General features: G+C 45.9%; 1 protein-coding gene across 1 annotated transcript in view; it reads left to right on the top strand.

The window, feature by feature from the left end:
* The window catches only part of LOC128353273 (pleckstrin homology domain-containing family A member 5-like), a 267029-nt gene that overhangs the window by 196709 nt on the left and 54807 nt on the right, over nucleotides 1–15513 (top strand). The window contains exons 8-9 of the mRNA XM_053313967.1: nucleotides 1396–1468; nucleotides 15160–15260. Coding sequence (XP_053169942.1) covers nucleotides 1396–1468; nucleotides 15160–15260 — 174 coding nt within the window. The remainder of the gene's footprint in view (nucleotides 1–1395; nucleotides 1469–15159; nucleotides 15261–15513) is intronic.

Below are 15513 nucleotides of genomic sequence, written 5' to 3'. Positions count from 1 at the left end.
GTAGGAGTTGAGTGTGGAAAAGTTGGAAGAAATATGAAGAAAAACAGCAGGGCTGCAGATCTGAATGATGAAAGAATGAAAACCTAGTTAATATAATTTTAGATAAAGGTAAAAAAATACACTTATTCTAATACAGTTATGCTAAGCTAGTTAACTTTTAGGCACCAGGACGTTATTTTTCTCAATAGCAAACTAGGCTACAATGTTAGCTTGTAACTTCCATAAAAAATAGAACAGGAATACCCACAAAAACTATGAAAAACATGGCACAGTTGTATAGGTTGTTGTACATGAACTTATAAATAATAAAACAAAATAAAATACTTGAGATAATAAATCTTAAGTTGATATATTTCTCTAAACTGCCAAGCTAACTACAGTACGCCTAGCAACTGCAACAAGCAAACCAAGATAAGCTAACATGAATACAGTGTCAGGCTGATGTGTGGAACAAAAGAACAAGAAAATGGCAATTAAAACTAATTATCAGCCAAGTTTACTGCTCCTTTTAATCTTGTCCTCATGGGAAACTTTGAGTCTATGAAGCATGTTTGTGCAATGAGGCTTGACTGGATGTTCACTAACCTAGCTTGACGCTCAGCTTGTTCCCTCATTACTTTTTCCACCCACTTGGTGCAAGTTGAGCAATTCTCTTCACCCCGCAGAGATTTACTGTAGGTCAATTTTTCAATTGGTCTTGCGGACCTCTGACCAACCGTCAGGCTCCCTGAAGACGGTCTCATCGAGCACCATCAACTCAGCTTTCAAACCCCAGTTAGAGCCGCTGTCAATAACCTCTATCTCAGCCTCTGCGGCGCTATATTCACATCAAGAGAAGAATCGATTCACTTGACACCAACAAGCCCACCCTCCCCGCAGACCTGTCAGACAAAGTGCTCCCTCACAGTAGAAATGTCATCAGTGTTTACCCAAAGCTCCCCCACCTCCCCGCAGCCAAACAGGACACATTGCAAACTGCGCCGGAGTGGACTGAGCGAATGGTTTTAAAATGCGTTATTGTGGCTGCAGTCCTTAAAGCACCAAGGAGAGGGTGAAAAAATGAAAGAGAACTCGAGCAGCAGCGTAGAGAACAAAGCGTAGGCCTTCGCCAAATTTGTCACTGCATTATGAAGAGATAAAACAGAGCAATTTGTCTCAGAGGAGGAGATAGAAGCTGGTTAATAGAAGCAGCCAGAGGGAGAGACAGGGAGGGTGTCAAGTGGAGGGAAGTGAGGGAAGATCAAAAGAGAGAAAACGGTGGATATGAGTGTGTATGTATATGTGCATATTTGTGTGTATATGTGTTTGAGTGTGAACTAGAGAGAGTGTAGTGTTCTCTCTACTTATTGCACTATAACTGACTGACTGATGGTCTGTGACCTTTGCCCCCTCCAGGACAGCACGGGTATGAAGCTATGGAAGAAGAGGTGGTTTGTTCTGTCGGACATGTGCCTCTTCTACTACCGTGGTGAGGACACACACAAACACAAACACACACACACACACACACACACACACACACACACACACACACACACACACATCCAAATTAAGGCTGACGGCTGTTTAATTACATGCATTTAATGTATTTTTAATGTATTTTAATCGAGAGCAGGTAGAGACTCCATGTTTTATTCATTTCTAGAAAACACATTTTCTACTTTTCAAGGATTGTAGCCTACTCTTGTTTGAGTTATGAGTTGGGCTTTATAACCAACTAAGGTCATGTTTGCCCCTTCAACCCTTCATTACAAGCTTAAAGACAATGATAGGAAACAGCTAGATGAATGAGTGGAGAAACATAATGAATGCAGATGTTCCATACAGGCTGAGAGGGTTAGTGCTTCACAGTCCTCTGATCTTAACCAAACTTGACATATTGGAGATTTGTAGTGACATGTTGAACAGCACTGTCCACCACCAGTGTTAACACAATCCCACAACTCCTACAACCATGTGTTGTGTTTTCAGGTTGTCCATACATGTACTGTACAGTATGTCTGTCCCACTTTGACAGAATTCAAAACATCCACTGGGACTCAACAATTAACCAATTAGATTTTGGTGGCCAAAGGTCAAGTTCACTGTGACATCACGACGCTCCACCCCACTCTCGTTATCGAGATATCTCAGGAACGCCTCAGGGAATGGGTTAATGAGGGGCAACGACACGTTATGTGCATTAGGGAATGGTCGTACCTGTGCTGTGGGAATGTAGGCCTGAGGGAACAGAGCACTGTGGCTGCTTCTCACCATGAATAAAATATTATCTTTAACACAGAACTGCAAAATTATGAATCATAAAATTGTACTTTTATTTCCTGATGATATTCTTTCATATTTACTAGTTTTGTGGTAGTTCTTCCTCTTAAAAGCACATTATATATGAGGTGGAAGGTGGAAAAATCATTTTCACTCAGTGTCCACTTTCAGTCTGCATGTCTGATTAAATCACGTTAAACCCCTGTTTTGGTCACACTTTGAATATTTTGCCATTTAAGCATAAAAGTCCTTAAAAAAATGCTGCAGCTAAAAATGTTATAGTTGTATTTACATATTAACGAGCTTAGAGAGTTGTGTATTAGTGTTATTGAGGTTTCAGCACATGAACAAACAGGCAAACAGTCAGAGTCCCAGGTTAGTGTGAAAATCCCCAAAATTCAGTTGTTGTGCACAAATGATGAAAAATATAAACAGTATTGTGTCAGTGCTGTCACCTCTGCGGGTGTCAGGCCCTGCTTTGAGTTTGAAATGTTGTTGAGATTTATGGCTCCAATAAGTCCATATGAAAACTTTTACTCAGACTTCTATGAACAGTTGAGAAATTGAATTTTATTATATATTTTTTTGTATGATCTTCCTTTAGGTTCTTGTTTTGGAGGGGTGAACCAAGCCTTAATGACACTAGATTTTTTGGATTGAACATTTGAAATAGTGTCAATCTCGTACCTTTAATAAATGTGTGTAAAAAGCAAATAGCATGTATGAGAGAAATGTTTTTTTCTCTCTTTTAAAATGAATCAATAGCAGAGTGATGTGAAAATCAAGGTTCAAGAGGTCAAGCATTAAGAGCCACCAGTTAAAAGTCGTCGTCCTTGCTTTCACCCACTGTTGTGACGCCCACGCAGCACCACCGCTCATTTCGAATTTTACCTTAACAAAAGCTCATCTGTTCCTCCTCCGTGTCTCCTAAACCCTTGAGAGAGATTTTTCCATCTCCATAAATTGGCAAATTAGCCGCTCCCAGAGCGCAATCAGCAGCCACTTTTATGACAAACCCAGGGGAGAATTGGATGTTTATTGGTTTAGCCAGCCAGAGACGAGAGAGAGAAAGACAGAGAGGAGGTGTCCTCAGGAAGGACAATGACATGCTCGGCTTTTGGATAATAACCTCTTCTTTTTCCATTTTTTTCTCCTGTCTGCTCTCTCTCTTTTCATTTCTGTTGCTCAGGTTGATGGTTGCAGAGTTTGGAGTGAATTCTTTTTGTACTGCCTGGACAAAAATAAACATCCTTTCTACTGCAAATATTATGTAGATATATTAATCCATACAGTAGTGTTTACTTATACTCTAATCATTCCATATTACCAGAGTGAGGTGATACACTATGTACACTTAAAGCAGGTTATCTACATGATCACAATCTGTGGAAGTACAGCCTGATAAACAGAGCAGCTATTAATCTTCCATGAGCTAACTTATTACCAGTAAGTACTGCCAGATTAAATATATTTTACTGAATTAAAACATGCATAGCTTTAAAAAGTAAACTTACTTAAACTTAAATTTACTTTGTCAGCTTTATGATACAAATAAAGTGCATTAATTAATGCACTGTATGTCATTTATAATGTTTATGAATTTGCACTTACACTCCTAAGCACACTGATATCAGTAACTATAATTAATAACACAAGTGGACTTTAAATACTCTCAAGTATATTTTTTTTCTAAATCATCCTCATAAGAATTCAATAGAAATTCAGTTGAATTCCAAACTTTTCCAATTTTCTGTAAATGTGCACGCTGTCATTATTTTATCTATGAGCTTGAGGCCCACACTGAGCCGCCTCGCTTTCATAAACACATAAACAAGCGAGAGAAACCAAACCATGGAAAATGCAAAAATGTGTATAATATTGGATGCACAGTTAACTTCGCATCCACCGCTGTCTGATGCACTGGCAGCTTGGGTTTCATGATGCTGTCATACCTGTAGTTCAGTTCATTCGGTTCAAACCGAGAGAAACATATGATATGAACATGAATTAAACTAGAACACTGTTGTCTTTTAGTTCTGGTTTAATTCATGTTCAGTGAGTTTATAGGAAAGCTGTAAACATGACAGGACATGGACATTTATGATGATGTCATCCTGCATCATCAGAACTACATGGACCCACATGAGGAAATAGAACTGTGGTGACTGCCAGCAGGTCATGCAGCACTTTAATGCTTATTATGTGTTATTAATGTTCTCAGGTGTCACCAAGAGCTCATGAAGAAGATCAGATATTCCTTTATTATTCCCACAGTGAGGATATTTACATTATAGCAGCAGCGAGTTCATAGTAAAAATAGAAAGAGCATCAATATAAAGAATAAAAATAAATAAATAATAAGTACACAAGCGATAAAATAATAGGAACAACATATATAAGATCGATGTTGGTGAATGATAATATACCTGAGTGTGATATTGATATTGCACAGATTTTAAGGTGAAAAAAAGAATATTGCACCGTTTTTTTTTAACCAACATTCTTTTTTATTGTTTTCACAACATAATAAAGAAATACTATAACATGTATTGAACAAACATGTCAACCCCCCCCCCCCCCCCCCCCCCACACACACACACAAACCCACCATCCAAATTATTCCAATTCTTGGTTGGGGATCAAATTAGTTATAGTCCATTTCAGTCCATTGTATAGGAAAAAAAGGAAAAAATCGAGTACCACAGAGAGCCATTGTTTACACGTCTCCAGGGTCTTCCATCACATGTGACAAGTCTGTTCCTAATACATAGCAAACAAAGGGGTCCCAGATATGATGAATGAATATTTTCTCTAAGGGGAGAGTGGTAGATAGCTCAGACACCCACCTGTTTACTCTTGGTCTTCTGGTGTTCTTCCAGGATAGGGCTATTACTCTCTTTGCAATTAATATGCTTAAATCTACAAACATTCAAATATTGTACAGTTGAACTGAAGTAATATTATACCTGAGATACTGATATTGTGTAGCAGAGTACAAGTAATGACCAATTATGAGTATTATGAGTATTATTAGGCTCAAAATCAACTGCATGTTATGAATAATGAAAACATGTAGAGACAGGGTTTAAAGCAAGGCAGTATTGCAGGTTGGTTATTGTGGGAAAGTGCTATCCATGAGTTACTGGCCAATCTGGATCATTTACAGCTGTTGCTTAATTTATGAAACAGCAGTGTGAAAATAAATTGGTTTAGAGCTAAAAAGGCAGCAATTTCTCTTCTCTTTTTTTTCTCTTGGTTTGGACCAAATAAAGTGAAACTACAGATTTCAGAGTGTTTTGATGCACACACAGTCTGTGCTATTTCAAACTGTCTGCATTTTCCACATAATTGTTCACTTCCAAATTAAACCGGACACACACAATGAGGCTTTGGACCTCCGTCAATCATTTATCTGTGTTGAGTAATTAATCCAAGAGCATGTGTGTTCATGCCAAGCCAGACGCTTTGCAGCTTATGCAGTCACTAATGAAAACTAATGAAAGCCACAGCACAATAACAGAAAAGTGAGTTACTCTGCACAGTGTTCTCAGTGGAAAAACACCAACGCCATCATGTTACATTGACAGCACGAATCATTTCATCCCAACTACAGAATGAGTTTCCTTCAGCTCCTCAGCAACAGAGCAACATCCAGATAGATGAATAGATCCTTTTATGAAGTTCAGACACTGGTAGTGGTGAGGCTGATGAGTCTGATGAGATTATGGCAGATGAAAAGATGGAAGTGCTGATCCTGTGTAGACTGGGTGGAGATGGGGAGGTGGTGCACATAACGGCTGTATGTCTGAATAAAGCAGACACACAGAGAGAGACATATTGAAAATGACTGCAACTAGATGATAGACTAATGATGAAAGTGTGCCGTTGTGCTATTGGATAGACGTGAGTGACAGATGACAACTCAAATTCAAAATATGCCCCCTTAACATTGACAACCAGGAGTTAAAGACCGTGTAAAATGAATTCATTTTCTTCTAAAGACATTAAATAGCAGTGATGGGAATAAAAGTAACGCCGTTAGTAACGCCGTTTATTTAAACGGCGTTACTAATGGCATACTATAATACACGTAATACACAGAGAATGTGCACGTAATACACAGAGAATGTGCAACTTCTCAAATGACAAAATAAAGAAACAACATAATTGTCCAGTGACACAGATTTGGTCTGAGTCCTGCATTCAAGTGTCCACAGTTTCAAGCTCTTAGGGGAGTAAGTTAAGCCTCCTCCTGCTGCTGCTCCACTGGTAGCAACACCACCAGTCTTCTGACGTCTCTGTGTAGTACCGTGGAAGGACACGGCTCCTTGTCCTTCCTGGCTTGGGACAGGCTGATAGGAAGACTATGACAAATCCTCACTTTGACGTCTCGGACAACACCTTTATCATCTGGACACGCCTCCTCAACACGACCCAGCCTGAATCGACCCCGGAGGGCGTTTTGGTCTGCAACCCATACCAGGTCTCCAACAGAGACATTCCGGGCTGGGGCATGCCACTTTTGCCGGACGAACAGGTGAGGTCCTGCCAACTGGCTCCAACACCTCCAAAACTTGTCCACCTCCACCTGGACTGCTCGCAGACGACTGAACGGGTAGGTAGGGAATTCGAAACCCTGGGTGTCACCTCTAGGTCCCGCTCGACCCAACAGCAACGAGTTTGGTGTCACAATGTCCACAGTCTCCTCCAGAACCTGAGCTCTGGCTCCAATCGGCCTCTCATTGGAAAGGTTGGCAGCTAGGTAGAGGAGGGTTTGGAACTCCAGGATGGTCAAATCACCCTCCTCACCAACACTGCTCAATGACCTCTTCAGCACGCGGACAGCTGCCTCCGCTGCCCCATTCCGATGCGGCGAGTCCGCTGGGCTAAACTCCCACACCCAGTCAGTCCCAGCCACAACTGCTCTCCTTTGGACTTCCTCCTTGTCGATACCCGCCAGGAAGCTGTAGAGATCCTCCAGCGCAGGTCTGGCCCCCACGAAGTTGGTGCCCTGGTCAGACCAGAGCTTACGGGGATGACCTCTTAGGGCGGTGAAACGCTTATAAGTCTTGAGAAAGCCTTCAGTTGATAGGTCCTCGACCAAATCTGCATGGATAGCTCTCGAGGCCATACAACTGAAGACCACGCCCCAGACCTTCTTCTTCGTGCGCTGCCTCACACCGTCCCTGACTGTGTAAGGACCGAACAGGTCCAGCGTTGTGTACTCGAAAGGAGCTGCTGGCCCGGTGCGTACAGAAGGGAGATCGCTCATTACTTGAGAGCATAACTTGGCTCTGCACTTCCGACAATGAATACACAAGTCCACAATTTTGCGAGCGATTCTAGGGCCTTGCACCACCCAGGCTCTTTTCCTCATCCGAAGGAGGGTACCGGCAACGCCTTCATGGTTGGCACGGTGGGCTTCTTCAGCAAGGAGGGTGCTGATCCGCTCCTTGTAGGGGATCAGCGGGACCCCAGAACCCCCCTTATCAACAGACTGGATCCGGCCGTGGCACAACAAGAGGCCCGTTGCACTGTCCTTGTTCACAACCAGACGGTTGAGTGTTGTCGTGGGGAAGGTCACACCTGTCTGGGCTGCGAGACATAAGTCCTTGAATGCCTCCTCTCGCTCCTGGACTGTGAGTACTGCCTCCCACTGTTCTCTCGCACCAGTTTGATCTCTGCCGAGTAACCAGGAGTGCACGGCTCTGCGAACGTATCCCACAGCCCCACAGAGCCTGGTTAGTGTAGAAAACCTTGAAAGATCCATCTGACTTACAAGAGCCGACCCCCAAAACTTCTTCGTACTGCAGGCGCTAGATGCTGATGATGAAGACCCTGTGGCAATATCTGGCGAGGATCCCCTGTCATCGACCGTAGGAGACCACGTTATCGCACCATCCCCGACCATGGCGCCCATACCGGTAGGACCGCCTGAAGCAGACAACTTCTTCAGAGAAAGCTTTCCTTTGGAGCTTACTCACCACTTCCCTGGTACCGGAGGCCACCTCTGCAGCAGACTTCATGGGCCACTCCTCCACCGCTCTGGTCAGGAACTCGGGACCTCTCTGCCAGTAGGAGTCACCATCAAGCTGCCCAGGGGAACACCCTCTCGTGACTAGGTTGGCCACGTTGTACTCACCGGGGACCCACCACCAATCTGTCACAGGTCCGGCCTTCTGGATTTCACCGACACGGTTAGTGAAGAAAGTTTGGAACCCATAACTTTCCCGCTGGATGGCTCCCAACACAGTCTGGCTGTCAACGAAGTGGTACCACCTTCCCACTTCCAGCCGCCCGTGCTTCAGTACGTACCCCTTCAGCCGGACAGCAAAGACGGCTCCGCAGATCTCCGCTTTAACAGCATCGCCCTTCTGGTCGATGGGGGTCAATTTAGCCTTTGACTCCACGAGTCGGGTCACAACACCCCCTGAAGTCTCCCAGCGCAGGTAGAGAACCGCCCCATAAGAGTCACAGCTCCCGTCGGAAAATGTGATCCCCCAGGGTTTACCCAGCCAGCCGGAAGGTGTAATACTCCTGGGGAAAGTGATGGTACTCAGCTGGGCATACTCTTTGAAGAGCTTGATCGCCCTCCCGCGCAGCTCACGAGACAGTGGTTTATCCCACGTATCCTTAGTCAATGTGCCGGCCTCTTGAAAGGCCCTCCTGACAAGAATGACACGCTTCTGTTTCAGGGGTGTCGCCAGACCAAGGGGGTCATAAAGCCTGGCTACCTGGCTCAGTAACATACAATGGGTAAGGGGATCCGGTGTTTTCTCCTCTATGTCCTCCATGGTGAGGTCGAGCTCGGTGCGCATCTTTTTCTTCCTTGTGGAGAAATTGACGGCCACCATGAGGAAAAGTTTGTCCTCCCCCACGTGGTAACCCACTCCCAGGGCCTTGTTGTCCTCGTCACGCAGCTGGTTGGGCAATACAATAGTCTCAGTTTTGGTGGGAACACTGCCTTGCCTCCCACTATGGCCAGACCGCACCCATGGCTTAAGGTAAAACCCCCCAGTTGCAAGAATGGCCTCAACCCCCTGAAGGATCTCACCCAGCCTCTGGGGGTCATTGTGGGACACCAGAATGTCGTCCACATAGGCGTTGTCCACAATAACATGTCTTTCTTCAACTTTGTTGGCGAACTGGGGCAGATGGGCGGTCTCCCTCATGGCCACCTGGGCGATACAACCAGCCGGCTTATCTCCCATGTTCACCCGTACCACGGCGTAGTCCTCGATGTCATCTGCCGGAGAGTCCCTCCACAGGAAGCGATGGACATGCACCTCCTGATCCTCCAACCACACCGAATTATACATCTTGGACACATCTCCAACCGCCACGTGCTCCCCCTCCCGGAAACGGAGCAGGACCGCCCGGATGGGGTTCAAGACGTCTGGGCCCTTCAGAAGGATGCCATTCAGGCTAACACCCCTGAATTCCCGGCTGCTGTCCCAGACTAGTCTTACAGGAGTGGAGACGGAGTGTGGGTTGGGTGCTGTCAGGTGGTTGACCCACCACACCGCTCCGTTCCAACTGTCCATTGCAGCCCTGGAAAGCTTGACTGCGGCCCCCCTGGCTACCATGTCGTGCACCTGCCTCGCGTAAGCCTCCTTCCACTTCGGATCCCTCTCGAGGCGCTTCTCTGATTTCAGGAACGCCGCCTTGACAGCGTCACGGTTGTTCGGCAGGGTAGCGGGGTTCTCTTTCCAGGGGTACCTGGCGTCCCAGTGGGGCTTGTCACTGTGGTTGTCACTTAACTTGAAGGTTAGACCTCCCCTGATGATCTCTAACTCTCGCTCGTCAGCAAGTGACATCTCCTTCCCTCCAGTAGCGCATTTTCCACAACGACAACCACTGCACATAGGGTTACAGGCGGCCCCAATGCTGTCCCACTGCAACCACTTCACAATCTCAGCATTGCACGCAGCCGTAGTTCCGACTTCTACGCTGCTCTTTGGCTTGGGGTAGTAGTTATGGAGAACCTCGACTCTCCTGGACTCCGCCTTCATGGAGCATGCAAAGTGGGTCGATGAGTGGCGTGCAGTCACCTCAATGTCCTCAAACAGTTCCGGGTGCACGCCACTGACGGTCTTTCCGAGTGGACCATCCCACAACACCAGATCGCTGCACCTCATCATCCGCTGGGGGGCAAGACGACATTCCCGGGTACTGATAAGTAACTCAACTTTCTCGGGGCGGGTCAGCTTCCCCGGTTTGACGACACCAGGGAAGAACTTCTCCAGGCGCTCCGAGTCCACTGCATGGTCCACTCTGGCAATCTCCTCTAGTCCATAGCAGAGCATCAGAGCCGCCATGTCCCCTTTTTCGTGGCTACTTTTATGCTCACACAGTACCTCTTCGTCTCAACCCTCGCATCCATACCACCTACACCATACACGACCAGTGTGATTGGCTCACCTGCCAATCCAAGGCTCTCTGCTGCTTGGTGAGTGATATAGTTCGTATTGGAGGCTAGAACGATTAGGGCTCTGACCCAGTCTCCTCTCTTCGTCGTGACCTCCACCAACATCATGAGGACCGGGTGCTCATTCAGTCCACTCTCATCCACCAAATCTTTGCCAGCACATATTGTTGAGGACACCTTATTTGTGCAGGCCTTTCGAACAGCCTCCAGCTGCTCCGGAGTCAGACCTAGACTAGCAAACAAAGCCTCTTGTTCTTCGGTCGGACCACGGGCTTCTCTCCTCTTTTACCCCTTGGTCTCCGCCCTAACAGAGTCCTTTTTGGCAGGTGATTTGAGGCACAGGAAGAAGTGGTGATCTGGAGGGGAGTCACCTCTTTTACATTCGTCATTGCGACACAGAAAGCTTTTATTGCACGGACTGTCCCTCCCGTGGAGATCCAGGCATTTGGGGCAGGCTTTTGACTTTTATACTTGAGCCCTCCGCTCTGTCAGATTGGCCTTCTTAAATGTCTTACAGTGGTACAGACGTCTGGGATGCCCCTCTTCACCACACATACCGCAAAGATCTCGCGAGGATTCTTCTCTCGCCTCGCTTGCCGTGGCCTTGGTAAATGAGCGCCTTTCCTGCCTTCGAGGGCTCGGTTCACCCTCTCTTGCAGAGTTTGGTCGCCTGGTGATCTGTAATTGCTCCAGTTGCACCAGAACCGTCTTCTGATCTCTCAGGAACTGCCATAGTTTGTTGAACCGATTACGAGGGTTGACGTTGCTGGCCGCGTCGCATCGGTACACAAGCCACCTTTCCTTCATACTGTCCGGCAACTTACTTTCAAGTGACCGGATCACCAACTGATTTTTTATGGCGTCCTCACAACCCAAATCTATAAGGTCCAACAGCGCCCGTTCCACCGCTTGGATCAACTGCCTCCCTTGGTTGGTTGTTGCGCACAGCTGGTAAGTTCTGTAACTCCAGTACGATGTCATCCGCTATTTGCGACATGGCCCCATAACAGTCCTCCAAAACCCGGAAGACCTCCTCCGCAGTACGGCAATGAGACAGCCTGAGTTCACGTTTTACTGCATCAGCAATACTGTCCAGCAGGTGAAAGAGCCTACACTCTGGGGAGCCCGTGGGTTCAGCTAATGCCTGTAGGGTCCCCCAGTTACTCTTCCATCTCCAATAGCTTCTCCTGTCTCCAGAGAACTTTGGTAGGCTTAGGGGTGCGAGCGCAATCCTGGGCCCGATTGACCCCTGAGAGGTGGTAGACATGCTGCGTTCTGTCCCGACACTATCCGGTAGCACAGCGTGCGCTCCTCGCTGCTGCCGCGGTGTGCTAGAGAAGCCGGGGTCAAATGTGGGGTTCATGGACCACTGTGGTGGATGCCTCTGTGGTGGCGCTGGGGGAGACCCCGACGGGGGGCCCGTGCCACTGACTCCGCCACCGTCTGGAGGCCCACTCGGTTTCTCAGCGGTGGTCGTTCCTCCACTGTCCACACCGCCATGACCATCGTCTCCGCCGTCAACATCCCCCTTGTCCTCTTCACCGCTTGCCAGGACACCAAGGTCGCCATGCACTGACCTTTTGCCTTGATGCATGTAGTTAGTCAGTGCAACTATAGTCATTCTTCTCCTTTCCTTATAGTCTTTGAGGCGAATCCGCATGTCATCTACCTCCTTGTCCGGGACGAAGCAGTCCCAGGCTCGCACGAACTCCTCCAGCGCTTCGACTCTGCCCTCTACTGCTATGTGCACCACATCATACTGCTCATGGGTCAAGTGGCCTGACAGGAGCGCTTCAGCCTGGCCAAACGCTTCTTTGAGGTCCGCCTTCAGACAACCAAATTGACCCGATACACAGCGGGACCACAAAGTCTGTTTTACCTTCCTCTCTGTGTCTTGATACAATGTGCGACAAGCATGCAGCCTTTTCTACATCCTCTGCTACATCCTTTTCGTATCCACTTGCATCCTCTTCTTCCATAACAGCAATGTAATCAAAACTGCTATTACAGATCTCTTCATAGCTGCCTTTGAGTGCCCTCAGTTCAAGTTTGAGGTCATGTTCATTTAAAAGGTCCATGTTAAACTCAATGGCATTTGCCCTCCTAGTAAAAGCCCCTTGTGCATAGGAACGCTTTTTCTTTAATTCCTTGCCTTTAATGTCCCTCTCTTTTACTCTTTGGTTTGATGACGTACTTCCGACCACCGTACCTGGACCAACATGGCGGCGTTCACTTCCGGTAGCTTAGCAATTAGCTTAGCGGCTAGCTAACGTGCTAATAGCAAATTTGCGGCGATCGGCTTATCCTATGCCGTCGCGCTAAACAGTCACAATGAAAGTCACTCAAGCACAGTCACAGACCACACGATAACCTTTCCGGAGGGCCGGGACCAGGTTCCAGGCTAGCCTCCTGTAGCTTGCCGTAGGTTGACACTGTCCGACCTCCGCTTCTCCGTCACGGGGCTGGCTTAGTGTTGATTACTGTACGGTTTTTTATTAACCTAACTGTCTTAAATTAATAAATCCCACCGCACGGGGTGTGCTTGACCAGCGAAACAGTGTCACACTCAGCTCCAACACTCAATCTCTGTCTTTTCCACGTGTTTATTTCTCTTCATTAGCAACTCCACACATGCTTATTTTAGCACTTAAACAGTGATCGTGCAGTCAGCAGCAGGTAATCAACTGAAAAACACAAAATATAAACATCACTATGTTAATGGCACGGACATAGCTATGATATTTAACACAAATTATAATTACTTTGTATATCAACTCACCAGCTCAGCTTCACCAGTCAAACCGAGTCACAATAAAAATAACCACCGAAGAAGAAATACAAGGTATACTGCTGCCGCTAGAGGGCGCTATAAATGAAACAATATAAACAGCAGGAGGCAAAATAACATGTTTGAAAAATAGGAAAACTTCACACACTGGATTTGAACTGCTCTTTAATGACCTGTAATGCATTACACTGTGTACAAGTTGGTGTCTTAAACGCATGAGATAAAAATATGCCTTACATTATCTGAGGCTTTGTAGATTTCCAAAAGAAGAAAAAAACAAGAAGCTTTTTATCATAGTATTAATATTAAGAGTTAGTTATATTTAAGCTTGGAAACTCATCTAAGCAAGCAGAAGTTTGCAGGACAGATCTGCATCTTCACAGAACCTCCTGCACAACCTTGAAATGTCAACCCCTCCTAAAAAAAAGATTCTTAAAAAGAAACACACCCTCACACTGCAGTGTGTACAGCATCTGACTGGCTCCCCTCTCCTTCTCCCTCATTTTCTCCATGTGTGTGTTCTGGATCTCAATAATTCAGCAGCAGCAGGGCTGGGTCCGGAGGAGCTGCAGGGCTCACGGTGCAGGCTCGGGTAAAGCAAACAAGCAGCGCTGGCTGGAGGCTCTGTAGGTTTTTACTGCAGTTGGTTGCTGCAGACATGTTTCTGCTTTTTTAAGTGTTTTGTAGCCTGTGAGCACCTGTCAAAGCAGGACTGTGTTATACAGGACACACAGAGACAATTCTGTCCTTACAATCCTGAAATGAATCAGCTCAGATTGTTATTACAAGGCCTTTTTTTTAATTGATGCAGTTTAGTGTACTGCATTCATGGAGTCATCTCACCTCTTTTGTGCTTTTCAGCTGTTTAGCTTCAGAAAAGAAGAAAAGAAAAAAGAAAAGAACAGAAAGCTGTTTTTTCTGTATGCTGCAGCCTGTGGAGAGCCCATCCTCAGCTGTGCGTGTGTGTGTGTGTGTGTGTGTGTGTGTGTGTGTGTGTGTGTGTGTGTGTGTGTGTGTGTGTGTGTGTGTGTTCTACACTACGTACCACACACAGGGAGGGAAACTAGATGGTAGTTTGAACAGAGCTTGCAGAGACGTCCATAATCACACACTCTCTCTCTCGCTCTCTCTTTCTCTGTCTGCTGTTGTCTGATAAGCTCCAGTAGGTTTTGTTCTATCATCATCTGTTAGTCATTCATCACACCGTCCACCAGGAAAAAGAAAAAAAAAGGAAACAAACTAGACCTGCGGGGTTCTCATATTTGAAGACGAGATGTGGCGAAACATTCCAGATCATCAGGAAAAGTCTGGAAACTGGAATATCTATCTTCCACCCACAAAATATGCGATTATATTGTTATTCTTTTGTTTTTCGAAAGAGGGTTCCTCAAATTTTCTGGCAGTGTATGAATACATGAATTGATATTGTGTTAACTTTTCACAGCAACAGCAGTACTGTGCAGACAGAAAGAGTGGCTGGTAAAAGAAAGAGTATTAATAGAAGAGAATAAACTCATTTATACCAGTCAGCCCAATTACTTACTGATAAATCCTTATTGATCCCATTCTAAATGACCTGAGCCAGATCCATAATCTATCAGAGAAAAGCAAGTGTGTGCAGATGCACATGAATGAGTTTGGGCGATAGTGACCAGCTGATTATTGTTATTGTGTGTTACAGATGAGAAAGAGGACAGCATCCTGGGAAGCATCCTGCTACCCAGCTTTCACATCTCCATGCTGTCAGTGGACGATCACATCAGCAGGAAATACGCCTTCAAGGTAAACACAGGTTTTTTGTCTGTTTTCAGGAGTGTAAATCAGAGATGATGACAGTGTTGAAGCTTACTTAACTAAATGTGTCCTGATTTTTTGTTCCCAAATAACAACTCAAGATAAGAGAGGCTTTTATCTTGACTGGCAGACAAAAGCAGCTGGTCCCATTTTCACAAGCACATCATACCTGCAGGCAGCCAATGGGAACACTCTTCTCATGCATCGACCTCTTAATGAACTCATTAGAGGGATATATACT

This window comes from Scomber japonicus, chromosome 23, assembly GCF_027409825.1.
Source record: "Scomber japonicus isolate fScoJap1 chromosome 23, fScoJap1.pri, whole genome shotgun sequence".
NCBI lineage: Eukaryota > Metazoa > Chordata > Actinopteri > Scombriformes > Scombridae > Scomber > Scomber japonicus.
Note: the sequence above shows the minus strand (reverse complement) of the source record. Positions and strands in the feature narration are given on the sequence as shown.